The sequence below is a fragment of the Gekko japonicus genome, unplaced genomic scaffold (genome assembly GCF_001447785.1).
Source record: "Gekko japonicus isolate JY-2015 unplaced genomic scaffold, Gekko_japonicus_V1.1 scaffold28, whole genome shotgun sequence".
In the NCBI taxonomy this organism is placed as follows: domain Eukaryota; kingdom Metazoa; phylum Chordata; class Lepidosauria; order Squamata; family Gekkonidae; genus Gekko; species Gekko japonicus.
Window position 1 is genome coordinate 743,338 of NW_015177010.1, and position 14,463 is coordinate 757,800.

Here is a 14,463-nt window from a genome sequence, read left to right on the forward strand (position 1 = left end):
TTTGAAGCAGATCTATACTTGCCATAAAAGAAGCTGCCCATTCTAAAATGGAAAGTAAATGTATAGTTTTGATGCAGTGTGAGTCAGCTAGATACATGCCGCCTTTAGGAGTAGCCAGTGCCTTTTAATAGAAAGGTAAAATAAGGCAAAGGGTTATTGTTCTTGATTGTACCACTCTCAGCTTTGTTCTGGATCTTCCACACAGTTGTTGTAAATAAACAGTTTCTTCCTAAGCACAGAAATGTCTCAGTTTTTGGCTCCTGTTCCCACAACGCATTAATAATACCCATGGATATTATTTTCAACATATTTTAGGCATTTGTATCTATTATTGGAAGTGCAGCTAACTTTACTCCCAGATTTAAGAGACTAAATTAATCTTGCACATCTGCATTTGATACAAAGGGTGCGTTCAGACGCGGCCTTTCTGCCGGCATAAACTGCACCGGTTGGAACCGGTGCAGTTTATGCCGGCAGAAACACGATCAGACTCACCCTCCATCTTGCGAATGCCTCCGTTGGACGCCCGCTCACACGCTGCGGGCGTCGGCGTTTGGTTTTTTTTTTTAAAGCAGTTTGAGCATGCCCATAGGCAGCCATTCGGAGAATGGCGATTTTTGTGCATGCTCAACCCCCCCCTTACATTTAAACTTTAAAGGTAAGCACTTACCTTTAAAGTTTAAACCCCAACCTGGCCTCCCTGTAGTCCTGGACTCCTCCGGGACGGTAAAGTAAGGGCTTTTTTTAATATAAACAAACGCTCAGGGCGAAGGTTCGCCTGAGCGCATATTGCTTAGTTTTTTTAAAAAAAAATGGCGGGGGAAAGCCTCAGGCTTCCGATGGAAGTGGCTAGGCAACGGTGGAGAGCGATCAGACGCCGGTTTGTATCGGAAGCCACCGTTGTACTCTGTTTACCACCACTTCGGACCTAGTGGCAGAGTACAACGGTGTAAAATAATTTACAACGGTTAGGGACGGGAGGCAGATGTTCGCCGTGTGAACACCCGTAAGTACACCGGTTGGAACCGGCACCCTAACCGTTGTAAATCCCCCGTCTGAACGCACCCAAAGGGTACAGCAATCCCTTTTTGGGCTCTAGTGATCCACAGCACTTATTTCCACTTCCAGTACTTCCAACCAGGCTCTGTTCTCAGCCCAGTGGTCACCCCAAATATTGTCATCCTTAATATGACCACAGTCAGGTCCAAAGAAACCTGAGTAGAGACCAGAAGTCTTCAATGCAGCCAGTGCAATAATCTAATTACCCCAACATTGTTCATCTCTCAACCCTTAGACTTTAGGTATTGAAACCAAAGTAAAAGTGATGAGATGCTTAAAACCCAGGTGGATTCAAGCCTTTTGCTAGAAATGAAATGAAACATATAATAATTATATTTTGGAGAAGATGGGGGTAATTTTGGAAGGGATGGGACATCACAGGGGTTTGAGTGGCTACCCATGAGAATTTATAATCAAGAAATATCTATCCTATGGGGGGGAAGTGAATCTGGAATAATGTACATTTCCTAGCACTGTGCATGCTCTATAAAAGGTAAGGAAGCTAGAAGTATATCTGTGAGTGTTTTACATTCATTTTCATGCAGGGTGTATAGATAACACAGATGCATTTTTTTAAGCACAAAACAAATGAGACATGGGTATCCTGATCCAATATATATGTTCATGTGACTAATGTCAAGTGGATTGCGTTTAAAGGGACAGAAGAGACACTGAGTACTCTATTTAACTTTAATACTGGCATTAAATGTAATGCACATACAGATTGTAAGCACACTAAGGGCGAAACTAGACAATACCGAACCTTCAAAGTCCATCATGAGGATGTGTTGCTATTCTACAGCCTGGATTTCTACTTTTTGAAATGCCACAGGGACAGCAGTGGGGGGGGGCTCTCCTCAAGCCGCAGTCCCCAGCAGGATCAAGCCACCATAGCATTTTACAAACTAAAAACCCAGGTTCAAAAATGGTGTCCCATCCCTGTGACAGACTTGGAGATGTGGTATCATCTAGTTTGGGCCTAACAGTGTACTCCTAATGGGAGTGAACCCTATTAAGTAGACTTCAGCAGGATTCTTAGTAAACCCGTTTAGGATTGCTCTCTAAAATAACCAGATTGCCAAACCTTTGTCTTTGTGGAGTATGCTGGTTAATTTAGTTAGCTCCACAAGGGATTTTCCATTAAAAAAAAAAATCAAAAACAGTTTAGGACATGCCGTACAGCCAGCATGTAACACGTGACAGTTGAACAGCAGCACCAACTCTTCCTGGGACATTTTCCACAATAACATTTGCAATTTAATATAATACAAGCCGCTGCGACTAAATCCAAATATTGGAAAGCACTAAATGAAAACACAGATGCTCAGTTCATAGATGGTATTATCTACTTTGCTGTCAATTTTAAGGACCTGTAAAATATTTCAAGCTGAAAGTTTAATATTCCTAGGCCCCGGTCACACGTAAGGTTTTGGGCCGGTAGAAGGACGGTTCGGGGACACAGCAAACGGGCGCGATCCCACCACAACATCTGGGAAGCGTTGTGCTTCTGTCCCCGAACCGGCCCTTCCCCGCAAAACAACGCACCAACAAAGAACCACCTACCTAGGTGGTGCATCGCGAAGGGGCGCATCAATCCCGGCCGTGGGATCGCATCCCCGGCTCCTAGCCGAACTGCGCATGCTCAGACATGCGCAGTTCGGCAGCCTCCCCGTCCGGACTGTGTTTTCTCCCCAGCATCTGATCGTGCCGGGGAGCAACAGCACTGCGGCTCAGGGGATCCGTGGGATCCCACCGCGGCGTCTCTATTTTAGTGCGGCTCTGATTTGCCGCACTCTGCCGGGGTTTTTCTCTGCTGTGTGGCAGGGGCCCTACATGTTTTCTTAAAACTACAAGGCGAGTTCAAATGGTAAACTTTTATTCCATCCAATACAACTAGGATTTCCAGTTTGGAGTGGGGAAATACCTAGAGATTTTGGGGGGTGGAGCATGGGGAGGTCAGGATTTAGGGAGGTGAGGGATGTCAGTGGGCTACAATGCCATAGAGTCCATCCTCCAAAGCAGCCATTTTCTCCAGGGGAACTGATCTCTGTCGTCTGTAGATCTGTCATAGTAACAGGAGTAGCCCCACCTGGAGGTTGGCAACCCTAAATACAACCTTATGAGCTATTCAGAGCTTATAAATTAGAAGAAGAAGGAGAAGTGTTGGATTTATATCCCGCCCTTCACTTAGGGTTGCCAAATCCAAAAAGCCTGTCGTCGGGGGAGCGTCCCGCTTCTCCGGGAGTTGGTCTGTGACGTGCGCGCGCGCGCGCAAAGCGCGTGTGCGCCGCGGAGCGTCACCGGAAGTGACGTCGCACGCTGGGGCGGGGCCACGCCATTTGAGGGGAAAACTCTTTGTTTTCCCCTCAAATGGCGTGGCCCCGCCCCAGCGTGTGACGTCACTTCCGGTGACACGCACGCCGGGGAGGGGTTTCCCCCGGGCCCCGATTCCCCGGCGTCGGGAAACGGAGCCTCCGGGGCGGGGTATTTCCGCCCTACCGGGGGAGTTGGCAGCCCTACCTTCACTTGGAGTCTCAGAGTGACTTACAATCTCCTTCCCTTCCTCTCCCCACAACAGACATCCTGTGAAGTAGGTGGGGCAGAAAGAGCTCTGAGAGAACTGCTCTTGAGAGAACAGCTCTGAGAAAACTGTGACTGACCCAAGCTCACCCAGTTGGCTTCATGTGGAAAAGTGAGGAATCAAACCTGGTTCTCCAGATTAGAGTCCGCTGTTCTTAACCACTACACCAAACTGGCTCTCACTAATTAAGACCTGGGAACTTTGAATATGCTAGGAAATGAAGTTTTCTGTACAGCAGGGGATGCTCCACAGAGCAAAGACTTGTGGGAATCTTATATGGAAAATGATAGTTAAATGTGTAGTTTATAATATGTGTGCGTATGTATGTGTGAGGGGAAAAGTAACAGATAAGAGGTAAGCCTTTCTGATGTTGCTTAATTGTGACAGTGCACCACTAATGTGGATTTGTAGCAAATTTTAGTTAAAACTCAGCTACATAACTATGTATATACATCTCTCAAAGGAGTACCAGCTGTTCCACTTACAAGACATAGCACCAGCTGTGTTACTAAAATGATGAATCCATTCTGGATAAAGCACACAGAAACCTTCACTCCTATGAAACAGTGGCTATATCTAATGCTTTCATGTTGTATGGTGTCTCCTGGCTGGAGTTAACGACATCAGCAGTGGTATTATTGGTATTAAAAATGATCAGGTACATATGTATTCCAACAGCTTGTTGTTGTTTTAATGGGTCTGTGCGCTTTTTAAACTTCTTACTGGCTCCCCCCGCCCTTTAGTTTTTCATCCCCATCGTTCATACTGCACCTTAAAGGTTAAAAAAAAATTAAGTATTTTTTGTCATAAACACGGTACTTTCACATAAGGTTGATCAACATTCAGCACCCTCTCCACAGAAGAAACAGAAGTAAATAATAGAGGCTGAAAATGAAAAGGTGAGGCAGAGAATAGAGTTGGCAGAGATAGCCTCTCAAAACAATTAAGGCTTGAAGGGAAAAGACAAAAGACAGCACAATGGAAGGATGTGTGGAGGATTATTTTTTTTTTGCCCACGGGCTATAGACACACACACACACACACACAGAGGGAGAAAAGCACAGAGTGCATTTAGTGCCTACTAAAACTGCCTTCTCAAGGAAACATTCACAGGAAAAGAATCGTGTACCACAGTTTGGGCAGCAGTGAGGGTCTTTGTGAATACAGTTCTTTCATAAAAGGAAAACAAAGGACCACTTGGAAAAAGAAACACATTAAAAATTAGCAGGTAGAGACACTGTCCTTCACAGGTCTTTAACAGAACCTCTAGCAATCGTTTCAGAAGTGTACCAAGATAGCAGCACATTTTAGAAAGAAAATACACACACACTCATCCTTTGATATACCAACTGACACAACTGGAACTACATAAAAGGAAATGGTTTCAGGTATAAAGCAGCCAGACGCATCTTTTCATTTCAAGATAATTGCAAACAGGCTGCGAGGCAATGGGGAGGGAATGGTACATACTAGGCTTTCCCCCCAGGAAGGGACTTTACTCATGGGGCATTCAGAGAGACTAGGCACCAGTAATGCACTGCCCAGTTTTATATTATTCATGAATGCGCTATCAAATTGCTAAGTACGTGGGGAACAATCCAGGACCAAAACTGAATGCAACAGATCACAGGTGAATATTGAATGAGGAAAAGGGATGGGCACAAACCAGTTCATGAGCCAAAATTTAGCACAAACTTGGTCCGGTCCGTAGCCCCCTGAACATTTACCAGACTTTTGCCCGGTTCAGTTTGGCTGTTCAAGCCAATTCAGAGCCAGTTTGGTGTAGTGGTTAAGTGCGCGGACTCTAATCTGGGAGAACCAGGTTTTATTCCCCACTCCTCCACTTGCACCTGGCTGGATGACCTTGGGCAAGCCGTAGTTCTGATAAGAGCTGTTCTTGAAAAAGAGCAGTTTCTGTCAAGAGCTCTCTCAGCCCCACCTACCTCACAGGGTGTCTGTTGTGGGGAGGGGAAGGGAAAGGAGTTTGTAAGCCACTCTGAGACACATTTGGGTAGTGAAGGGTGGGGTATAAATCCAATCTCTTCTTCTTCTTCTAACAGCGGATGGGTGCTGCCAGCCATTTCAGCTTAACTGTGGATGGGTCCACTCGCCCCATTGCCAGCCATTTAAACCTAACAGTGGGGTGGGTCTACCCATCAGCTGTTAGGTTTAAATGGCTGCTAGCCATTTAATGGATGGGTTAAATGGCTGCCATTTAAGGGGGTCCAAACTGGCCAGTTCAGGCATTTTTTGCTCAGTTTGGTTCGGGGTTCAGTTTCTCGATTCGTACCTATCGATTCGTACCCATCCCCAATGAAGAATGCTAAAGGGACTTAGGGTGATTTATTTATTATCTATTTATTATCTTCGGCTTATAGCCCTCCCTCCCCTGTACAACAGGAGTCAGAGCAGGTAACAACAGGTAACAACAACAATATTAAAACAATAAATTAATTAATCATTAAAGCCCAATTTACAGCAACAGTTTATAACCAATTTAAATCTAATCAGTCAGATGGCAGTGCATTGTTTGACACAACTTGGTGTGGCTTCTCTCAAAGGAGATTATAATTCAAGTGTGTCTGTGGATGTTAAGATGATGCTATAACAGATGGACAGCCAAAAACAGAGCAACAAGGCAGGGGCAGGCCAAGACAGATGGAATTGCTGCCACCTCAACCATAGGCCTGGTGGAACATCTCTATTTTGCAGGCGCTGTGGCACTGCATTAGGTCCACAGGGCCTGGATCTCACTAGGGAGGGCATTCCATCAGGCCGGCACCAGAGCTGAGAAGGCTTTAGCTCTGGTTGAGGCTAAGCGGATCTCTTTCAGGCTGGGAATCACCAGAAGATTTTCATCCACCCCCTCTTTGGGGGACATACCAGGAGAGATGGTCCCGTAGATTTACACATTTACACATTATGTTTTAAATTGGCTATGTCTTTGACGCCTGCTCTGTCTTCCAGTCTGACATGAGCTGTGGGTTTTCTACAATTTCCACACAAGCAGGGCCCAATTCAGGTCATGACCATGGTATGTAGGGGAAAGGGGTTTTAGCTTTCACATCATTTCCACAACGTGAAATGATCCCATTCGCCATTGCTATTGTGTTGCTATTTGCCCCAATGGGGAAACCCACAAGTAACTGAGGGGAATGAGCCACTCACAACTGACTGAAAGACAGAGTGAGGACCTCAAATGCAAACTGCCTTGACTGTAACGTGTGAAGTGGCCTTCATTTGTAGAATGTAAATTACATTTTATTAGTAGGCGTGTGGTCATTCCCACACTGACTTTAAAAACAGTTCCATCAGATTGAATGGATGTGTCAAAAGCTCTGATCAGTTAAAATATTCAAACCAAAACAGAAAGGAAAAAATCCGAACTCAAGGTTGGCTGAGAGAAAAAATATGTTGAGAAATAAATTAAACGAAATATATGTATTTCTTATAAAGTACATTACATTACAAAGCTCTTCCACCAGGCCTTTGATTAGGAGCCGCTACCAACAACATTGAACTGGGATAAGGCCCTTCTTGACAACAGCAACTGCCTGCGACGTCAACAGGGACATCCTCCGGCCATACTTTTTGCTTTATTTGTTACATCGTGGCCTATAACTACCACCACTAGCACTTTAACTGTATTTATTTGTGACTTGCTATTTGTAACATGTATGAATTTTAAGGCGTTTTGTATCTATTGAATTGTTGTTTTACTGCATTTTAACTTTTAATGTAAGCTGCCCTGAGCCCGCTTCAGCTGGAAGGGCGGGATACAAACTGAATTAAATAAATAAATACAATAAATAAATTAAAACTATACTTGAAAAACATTGGCCCAATCCCCCCTTGAAGTGGTGAATATTTGAACTAAGAAGTTCTGAATCTATATAACCGGATACATTTTGATATTTCTAGGTTAAAAGCCTTAAAACAATGAAACAGGACCAATAATTCAATATATCCAGACTGATAACGTTGACCCACATTAAAACAGGACCAAATGCATTCCAGCTCCAAGGCTTCCTCAGTGGTCAGTTTTTTGTTTATACATGCACACTGTAAGATATAAACATGTGTTAGTGCCAAGGCACATTAATTATAAGGCATTCCAGATATCCAGTGCGACTGACAGTTTAAGGATGATACATATATTCACACGCTCTGAGAGTTATGATAGTCATAGTCAGAAAGAACGATTAAACCTACATTCTTGGATGTGTGTGCTTAAAAGTTTAAGATAGCCCTCATACAACCCAATTCTTTTGCCACACAGGATATCTGGAATGCCTTATCATCAACCTACCTTGGCACTTAGGTACTCAACTCAATTAAAATATTCTCCGCAAAAGGGGATGGCAGAACCTTTAGAAAAAGGGTAAATCTGTGGAGTAATCCCTATTCTATTGAATACACGCAGAAGACCCACAAAGACTTGTAGGGGCATTCCATTTTCCTCAACCCTGATTATTTCTTTTTTCCGTTCCCAGAAAACCCCGTGTTCTCCCTTTTCCTCCTTTCTACTGTGCTTCCCACTCACCAGCCAATCTACCCTTACTTGCCCCCCCGTCCTCAGCTTTCCCTCCTACCCTTCCCCCGGCAGCCTCTCCCCAGGGAAAGTCTAGTTCAGGGGTGGCCAAACTTGCTTAACGTAAGAGCCACATAGAATAAACATCAGATGTTGGAGAGCTGCAAGACATGAACAAATATTACACACATTTTAAATTGAAAAATAGGCAAATTTGCTTTTTTATTAACATTAAATAAGAAATAAATAGAAACAAAAGGGGTAAAACAGATATTGATAATATTTATTTGTCCATGGCATTTATTTGTTTGCTAATATTTATTTGTCTAAGAGAGGCGGGGGGAGTGGGGGAGGGAGGGAGGTGGAAAGAAAGAATGAAAGAGGTGGAAAGAAAGAAAGCAAACAGATGGGGGAGGGAGGGAGAGGTGGAAAGAAAGCAGCTTTAACTTTAAATACATCCTCCAAGCCCCCGCCCCCATGCCAGCTGGTTTGGCTTAGGGAAGGGATTTAAAGAGACAAATGCCTTCTCCAAGCCAGGGGTGGGGGCTTTGAGAATGCATTTAAAGTTAATGTTGCTTTCTTTCTCTGCTCCCCCAACCTCAAGCCTACCCAGGGAGGGAAACATTGGCTGGGGAAGGGAAGACCGATCAGGGAAGTATACCTCCCCTTCGCTTCCGCAGCCACCCTGTTGGGAGCCGCATAATATGTGTGAAAGAGCCGCATGTGGCTCCCGAGCCGCAGTTTGGCCACCCCTGGTCTAGTCTAATAGCTCAGTGCAGCCCAGCCAGTGCACTTTGAGAAGCTGTATGATGCCACCCAGGTTGGGCTCAGTTTAAGGCTGCCAACTCCAGTTTGAGAAATCCCTGAAGATGTGGGTAAGTGCAAGGTGATGCACAGTGGAACAAAAATTCCTAACTTTAAATATAGGCTGATGGGGTCTGAATTTCACAAGACTAGCCATAGCAACTAAGAGGAACAGATAGAGTTAGGGCTTTTTTTTCTGGGGGAACGCGCTATAACAGAGTTCCGGAACCTCTTTAACAAATTCTTTTTAAAATGTTTTAAAGTTCATGAGTTTTCAGTATACCGGCTGAAAACTTTATTTCCCTCTTGAGAATTCTGGCACCTCTTTTCTTTTTCTTTTTTTTAAAAAGCCCTGGCTAGAGTAAACCTTTAGGAAGCAGATCTCTGGTCTGATCTAGCATGGCTCTTCTTATACTGTTATTTGGTATGGGGTAATTAATTTTTCTTAATTGTAACAAAGTTCTCTCTCTCTCATAATATAAGGCTGAGGGGGGATGAAGTTGATGGGTAATAGATGTAAGATAGTTATAATTTCCTATAAAGTGAATCTGTAGGTGAGGAGCAGGGAATTTTTTTAATCATAGGATGTGTTTCCAGTTGCTTCTACTTAAGAAAGGATAAGCAAGGGGGACCCCACCAGTGCCTTGATCTAGTTCTGATCACAACACATTAGTCAATTTACCCTCTGCAAGTTAACAATCCCTATTCAAGCACCACCATCTTAAAACCAGTTTAGCTTTATTTTATTTATTTATTTTTGCAATAGGACTGAAGAAAGAAAAACTCAACATGCCCCCATGAGAAAGGACCAATTCTGTTCTTAAGGAAAATACTAGCAATACATCATGCTCCAGAAATAAGGACTCGCAACAGGGAATACCACTAGTAGCCCCTTGGTGGAATTAAAAAGGCAGAAGATAATTTTTCAAAGCATAAATGGAAGCCTCTTTAATGAATTGCTTTTGTGAGCCAACGCAAGAGCTGGAACAGAAAAATAATTTCACATTACATAATTCAGTGCAGTGGAAATATCTGGCCCTCTATAATATTCCTAGCACTTGAGATCTCTGGTATTAAACATCCAAGCACATCTGATTAGGCAGCAGAAGGAATCTCTGTTCTTTCCAAAGACAACCACAGGTTCCTGGAAAGAATACAGAAAGCTTACCCTGGCCTTTACCACATTACCACAGTTCCTAAAGTGGCTTTCCAGTGAAAGAGAATTTCTCAGGATTTAAAGAAGAACAGACTTTCCTCTGGTTTTAATATGATCTCAGTTCACTGCTTCATTAATATTAACTAATCAAGAAATAATACACATAGTGGAATACCTGCATTCAAAAGTGGGTTAACTACTTACAAAGTTTAAAAACTAGTCTGATCAATTATTTTTAATTGCCCAGAGTACCTCAAAAGCATGCAAATGTCAGAGAACTCGACTTTCCAAAAAGTCTTGGAAAAGGGATAACCAAAAACCAGAATATATGCACACAATACACATTTAGTCAGCACGGCCTTCTGACTGCATCCTCACAACTCACATCAGAGCTACTGAGTTAATGAGTTACAACCCAAAAGATGTTTTATAGATCATGAATAGTGTCAAGGAAGTTGGAAGTGATCCAGTTAGTTTATTTCTTCATTGTTCCTTCCCCGTGTGACTGAAGGAAAAAGTTTCTAAAGAGACTGGGAAAGGTGGGACAGGGGAGATTCCCAAAAGACAATTGCTTATTGTAAAATAATTTCTCATACTAGGCCATTTTCTTTCAAGCTCTCCCTACAAAGTTTTCTGTAGCCCTTAACTGTCCTCAAAAGCTTGCCTCAAAGAATACAGCACTATCATCAAGAATTCTCTCTCTTCTTGGCCCAAATTCTCAATATGTTTCACTGTTTCCTCTGAATGGTGACATGGGTTACCAGTGAAGTCAGCATGGCTGTTACATAATACGCTCTGCAGCTTGTTCATTACATACGGCAGTATATTCATTCCCCCATTCCCCAAATTACAGACGCCGAAGCCCATTAAATTTGCAAAAAAACACATTTAAAACCAAACCTGTTAAGCTATGAATGGAACCTCTAATTTTCCTTTCCAAAACACAGAGCAGCCAAAAGACGAAGAGAGCATGGCTGGGGGAGGGAGAGATCTCCAAAATACACATCTGGAACTAATCTGAGACATGTAGCCACTGGGTGTCACTTCTGATATATTCTGGGTCAGCCACAGAACACTTCATGGCAGGAAAAATGTATCCCAACAAGAGAAGCATCATAACCAAAACAGACTGAGTGGAGAGGTCTCCAGTACCCAGTCTGTACTTAATAATCGATCAGAAAATGCTGTTTATAGAACAGATCTTACCTTTCTGTCTGTAGTGTGACTTTGGAAGGCTCCACATTTGGGTTCTCCCATTCCATCTGGGGGCAGTGCATAAAATAACAAAGCGTGTACAATGCCTCCGGTTCCCAGTATAGTGATCCCGGCTTGTGATGCATGGGAGTGCTGTTGCTATGCTGCTTTGCACAGAGTGGCTGAAGGTGATGCATTGCTCGAGCCACCAAGTCACCTGGAAGAAGAGAGTTAGGGTCACTGTGGGGTCTTGTGAGCAAAAATGCTACTTTGTTTAATTTGTATCCCGTCCTCCCTGAAAGATATGTTAAAACAAAAGATTTGAGTAAAACCACAACATATGAAACCAAAGGTGCTTGTAAAGATAAATACTGTGTTTTACCTTACTCCTTATCTCAGGGGTACAAAGTATTTACCCCCTGCAAGTGTAACCAATGTTGAATCCCAACTTGTCATTATTATTATATTAATATTATTCTTAATAAAAAATTGTTATTAAAAAAAACCACAACATAGATACTAATAATGATGGCAGCATTCTCTCAGCATCGAAATAGTCAACTGCCACCATAGTCTGGGTTCTTGCCAGGCTGTTGGTTATTACGTTGGTACTGATATTGGGGCCAGGGCCACGGTATTAAAAGGCGGCACCCTAAAGTAATTTGGCTACTGCATAAATTAGTTTGCTCTGAAGCCATCCTTCCTGAGCTAAGGCAAAAATGTGTGAGGAAGAAACTAAAAAACTGTGAGCTAGCTCACACTAACTCAGCTTAGAGGGGACACTGCTCACTGATAGGTCTACTATTGTCTCACAGCCTCAAACTCTGAAACTTCTTTTGCAATCATGAATCATACAAACTATGTTCACACAAACAAGAGCAAGCAACATGAGGTTGTTCTGTCCCGTTTATTCAGAAGAGCAGAACTTACTTCTGTACTTTTCACCCCATGATGAGGTTTATAAAGGAAGCCACAGGAAAGTACTGTGTCAGGGAATGAGAACACCCCCACTGCCAGAGCTACATCCCCTGGACCTACCCAGGAGTTGCAGTGCGCTCACAGGCCAATAACAAGGAGGATTTCTACAACAGCAGCAACACAGTATGAGCCCTTCAAGGGCCCAGTTCAGTCACTGCCAACAGCTTTCAGCAGTTTAGTCTAGCCAGAGCCATGGGAGGGGAAAAGAGGAATAGCTGCTTGCCAACTGACTGCCTTCTCTTGGCATTCCTTTTAAAATAGCATGTCCAAGATGGTGGAGGTCTATGTGATACAGAGAACCACTACCAACATCAAAAATAATGAAGTATATTTATTAAAAAGGAGATGTCCACAAACATACTTTTAGCATAGTCCCAGACTGAACAAGGGATTCAAAAGAAATGGGTAAAATGCAATTCCTCTGTCCCTCTCTCTATACATGCCCTATCAGATGTTAAAATATAGGACAGGCTCCTTTTGCTTAGGAAGTCACAGATCTCTACAGAGTTTCAACTACCTTGAAGTTTCCTTCAGCTCCTCAATAGCTGCCTCCTCCAGACCTCAGTTAAGAGTTCTGCCTACTCTGATGGACTCAGCACCCAAAAGAGCTTCCTCCTCACTCCCCTGAGTTTTATCACCTCTCTTTTCTCCAACCACTGACCAGGTCAGGTCAGAGAAGCTTTTCTTGAAGTCTCCAGAATTTTCCTTCCTGAAGTCTGTCTAGTATTTAATTCATTCAAAACTCTGTTTCCTGCTTGGAAAGTGGGGGGAGTTTGACCCACCCCTTATCTCTCCTGCTAGATCTATTAGCGTTTGCATGAAGGTGGGCTGAGGTAAGTTTGGAAAGCAACTGAACTGACTTCCTCCTCTTCCTGCCTGCTCTCTGCCCAGAGAGAGAGAGAGAAAAACTTTTAAAAACTCAAAGTGAAGAGTTTGTTCATTTCAAACCTCCAAAAGAAAATACATTTCTTCACACAGCCATCAAAAAACTTTTGAATGTTTTTGTAATGCTTGTCTAAAGCATACAAGTTAGAAGGATGACAGAATAAAATTTCCAGTAAAACGGGGCTGGGCTTTAGCAACCTATATCACTCTCTGCCCCTTTTCATGATAAAGCAGACTAAATTATGTAAAACAGAACTAATGCAAACTAAATTGTTAAGTCCGGTGCTTAACAAAATAGTCAGAGAGTGATTTCAGCAAAACTCAGGTTTATTTCAGCTCGACGATCACTTCTCTAACACGGTACAACTTCTGATAGTCCGAACAGCTTTTCCATTGCAGCTGCTCGGTATTTAAACATTCCCGGCTAATGTAGCCACTCCTACTATACAGATATCAACCTATCAGGTTGAGCGAATAAGGACCAATCAGAATCTTTCCCGCTCATATACATTTGAACCTGATTGGTCGCATTAGTCTTGGACTTCAATCCCTGTTCAAGACGAAGCTTAACACTGCTTCCTTATGAGATGTTTCACATTACATCTTAACGCATGGCAGCTTCTGAATACATTACAAATCCCTCCCCCCTAAGCAAATACAGTCATGAACAATCATAATCGCTTAGGTAGGTAGGTGCACGGCGATTTCTCTGAGACCTCCTCGGTGGACTAGGCTCAGGGCATATTTCTGTCAGTGGCACTCCATTCGACTCTGGGACCGCAGAGTCAGGAACACTTCCATCCAATTCTACTGGTTCGAGAGTAGGGGTCTGCCCTGCCTCAGGAACAGCACTGATGCCCTCAGGCCCATCAGTACTCACCTCCTGTGGAGGTCTGGGAAGGTCCTCGGGGTTTAGGGACTCAGCTGGCAACGCGTTGGGACGGTCAGTTGCCCACCGCTGCCTCAACTGGTCTATGTGCCTACGCCACTTGCGACCATCAGCAAGACGTACCACATACATACGAGACCCTACTACATCCACAATAGTGGCAGGTAGCCACGAATGACCACTGGCATAGTTACGAGCATACACTTGCTCACCTTTTTCGTATAGCGGTGGCACTGTCAGTTGCCCACCGCTGCCTCAACTGGTCTATGTGCCTACGCCACTTGCGACCATCAGCAAGACGTACCACATACATACGAGACCCTACTACATCCACAATAGTGGCAGGTAGCCACGAATGACCACTGGCATAATTTCTGGCATACACT

The 14,463-nt window shown here is 43.5% G+C and overlaps 1 protein-coding gene across 1 annotated transcript in view; it reads right to left on the reverse strand.

The window, feature by feature from the left end:
• BTBD11 (BTB (POZ) domain containing 11) overlaps window positions 1–14,463 on the reverse strand; it is a 371,102-nt gene that overhangs the window by 85,150 nt on the left and 271,489 nt on the right. The window contains 1 exon segment of the mRNA XM_015427577.1: window positions 11,338–11,542. Within this exon segment, the coding sequence (XP_015283063.1) occupies window positions 11,338–11,542 (205 nt within the window).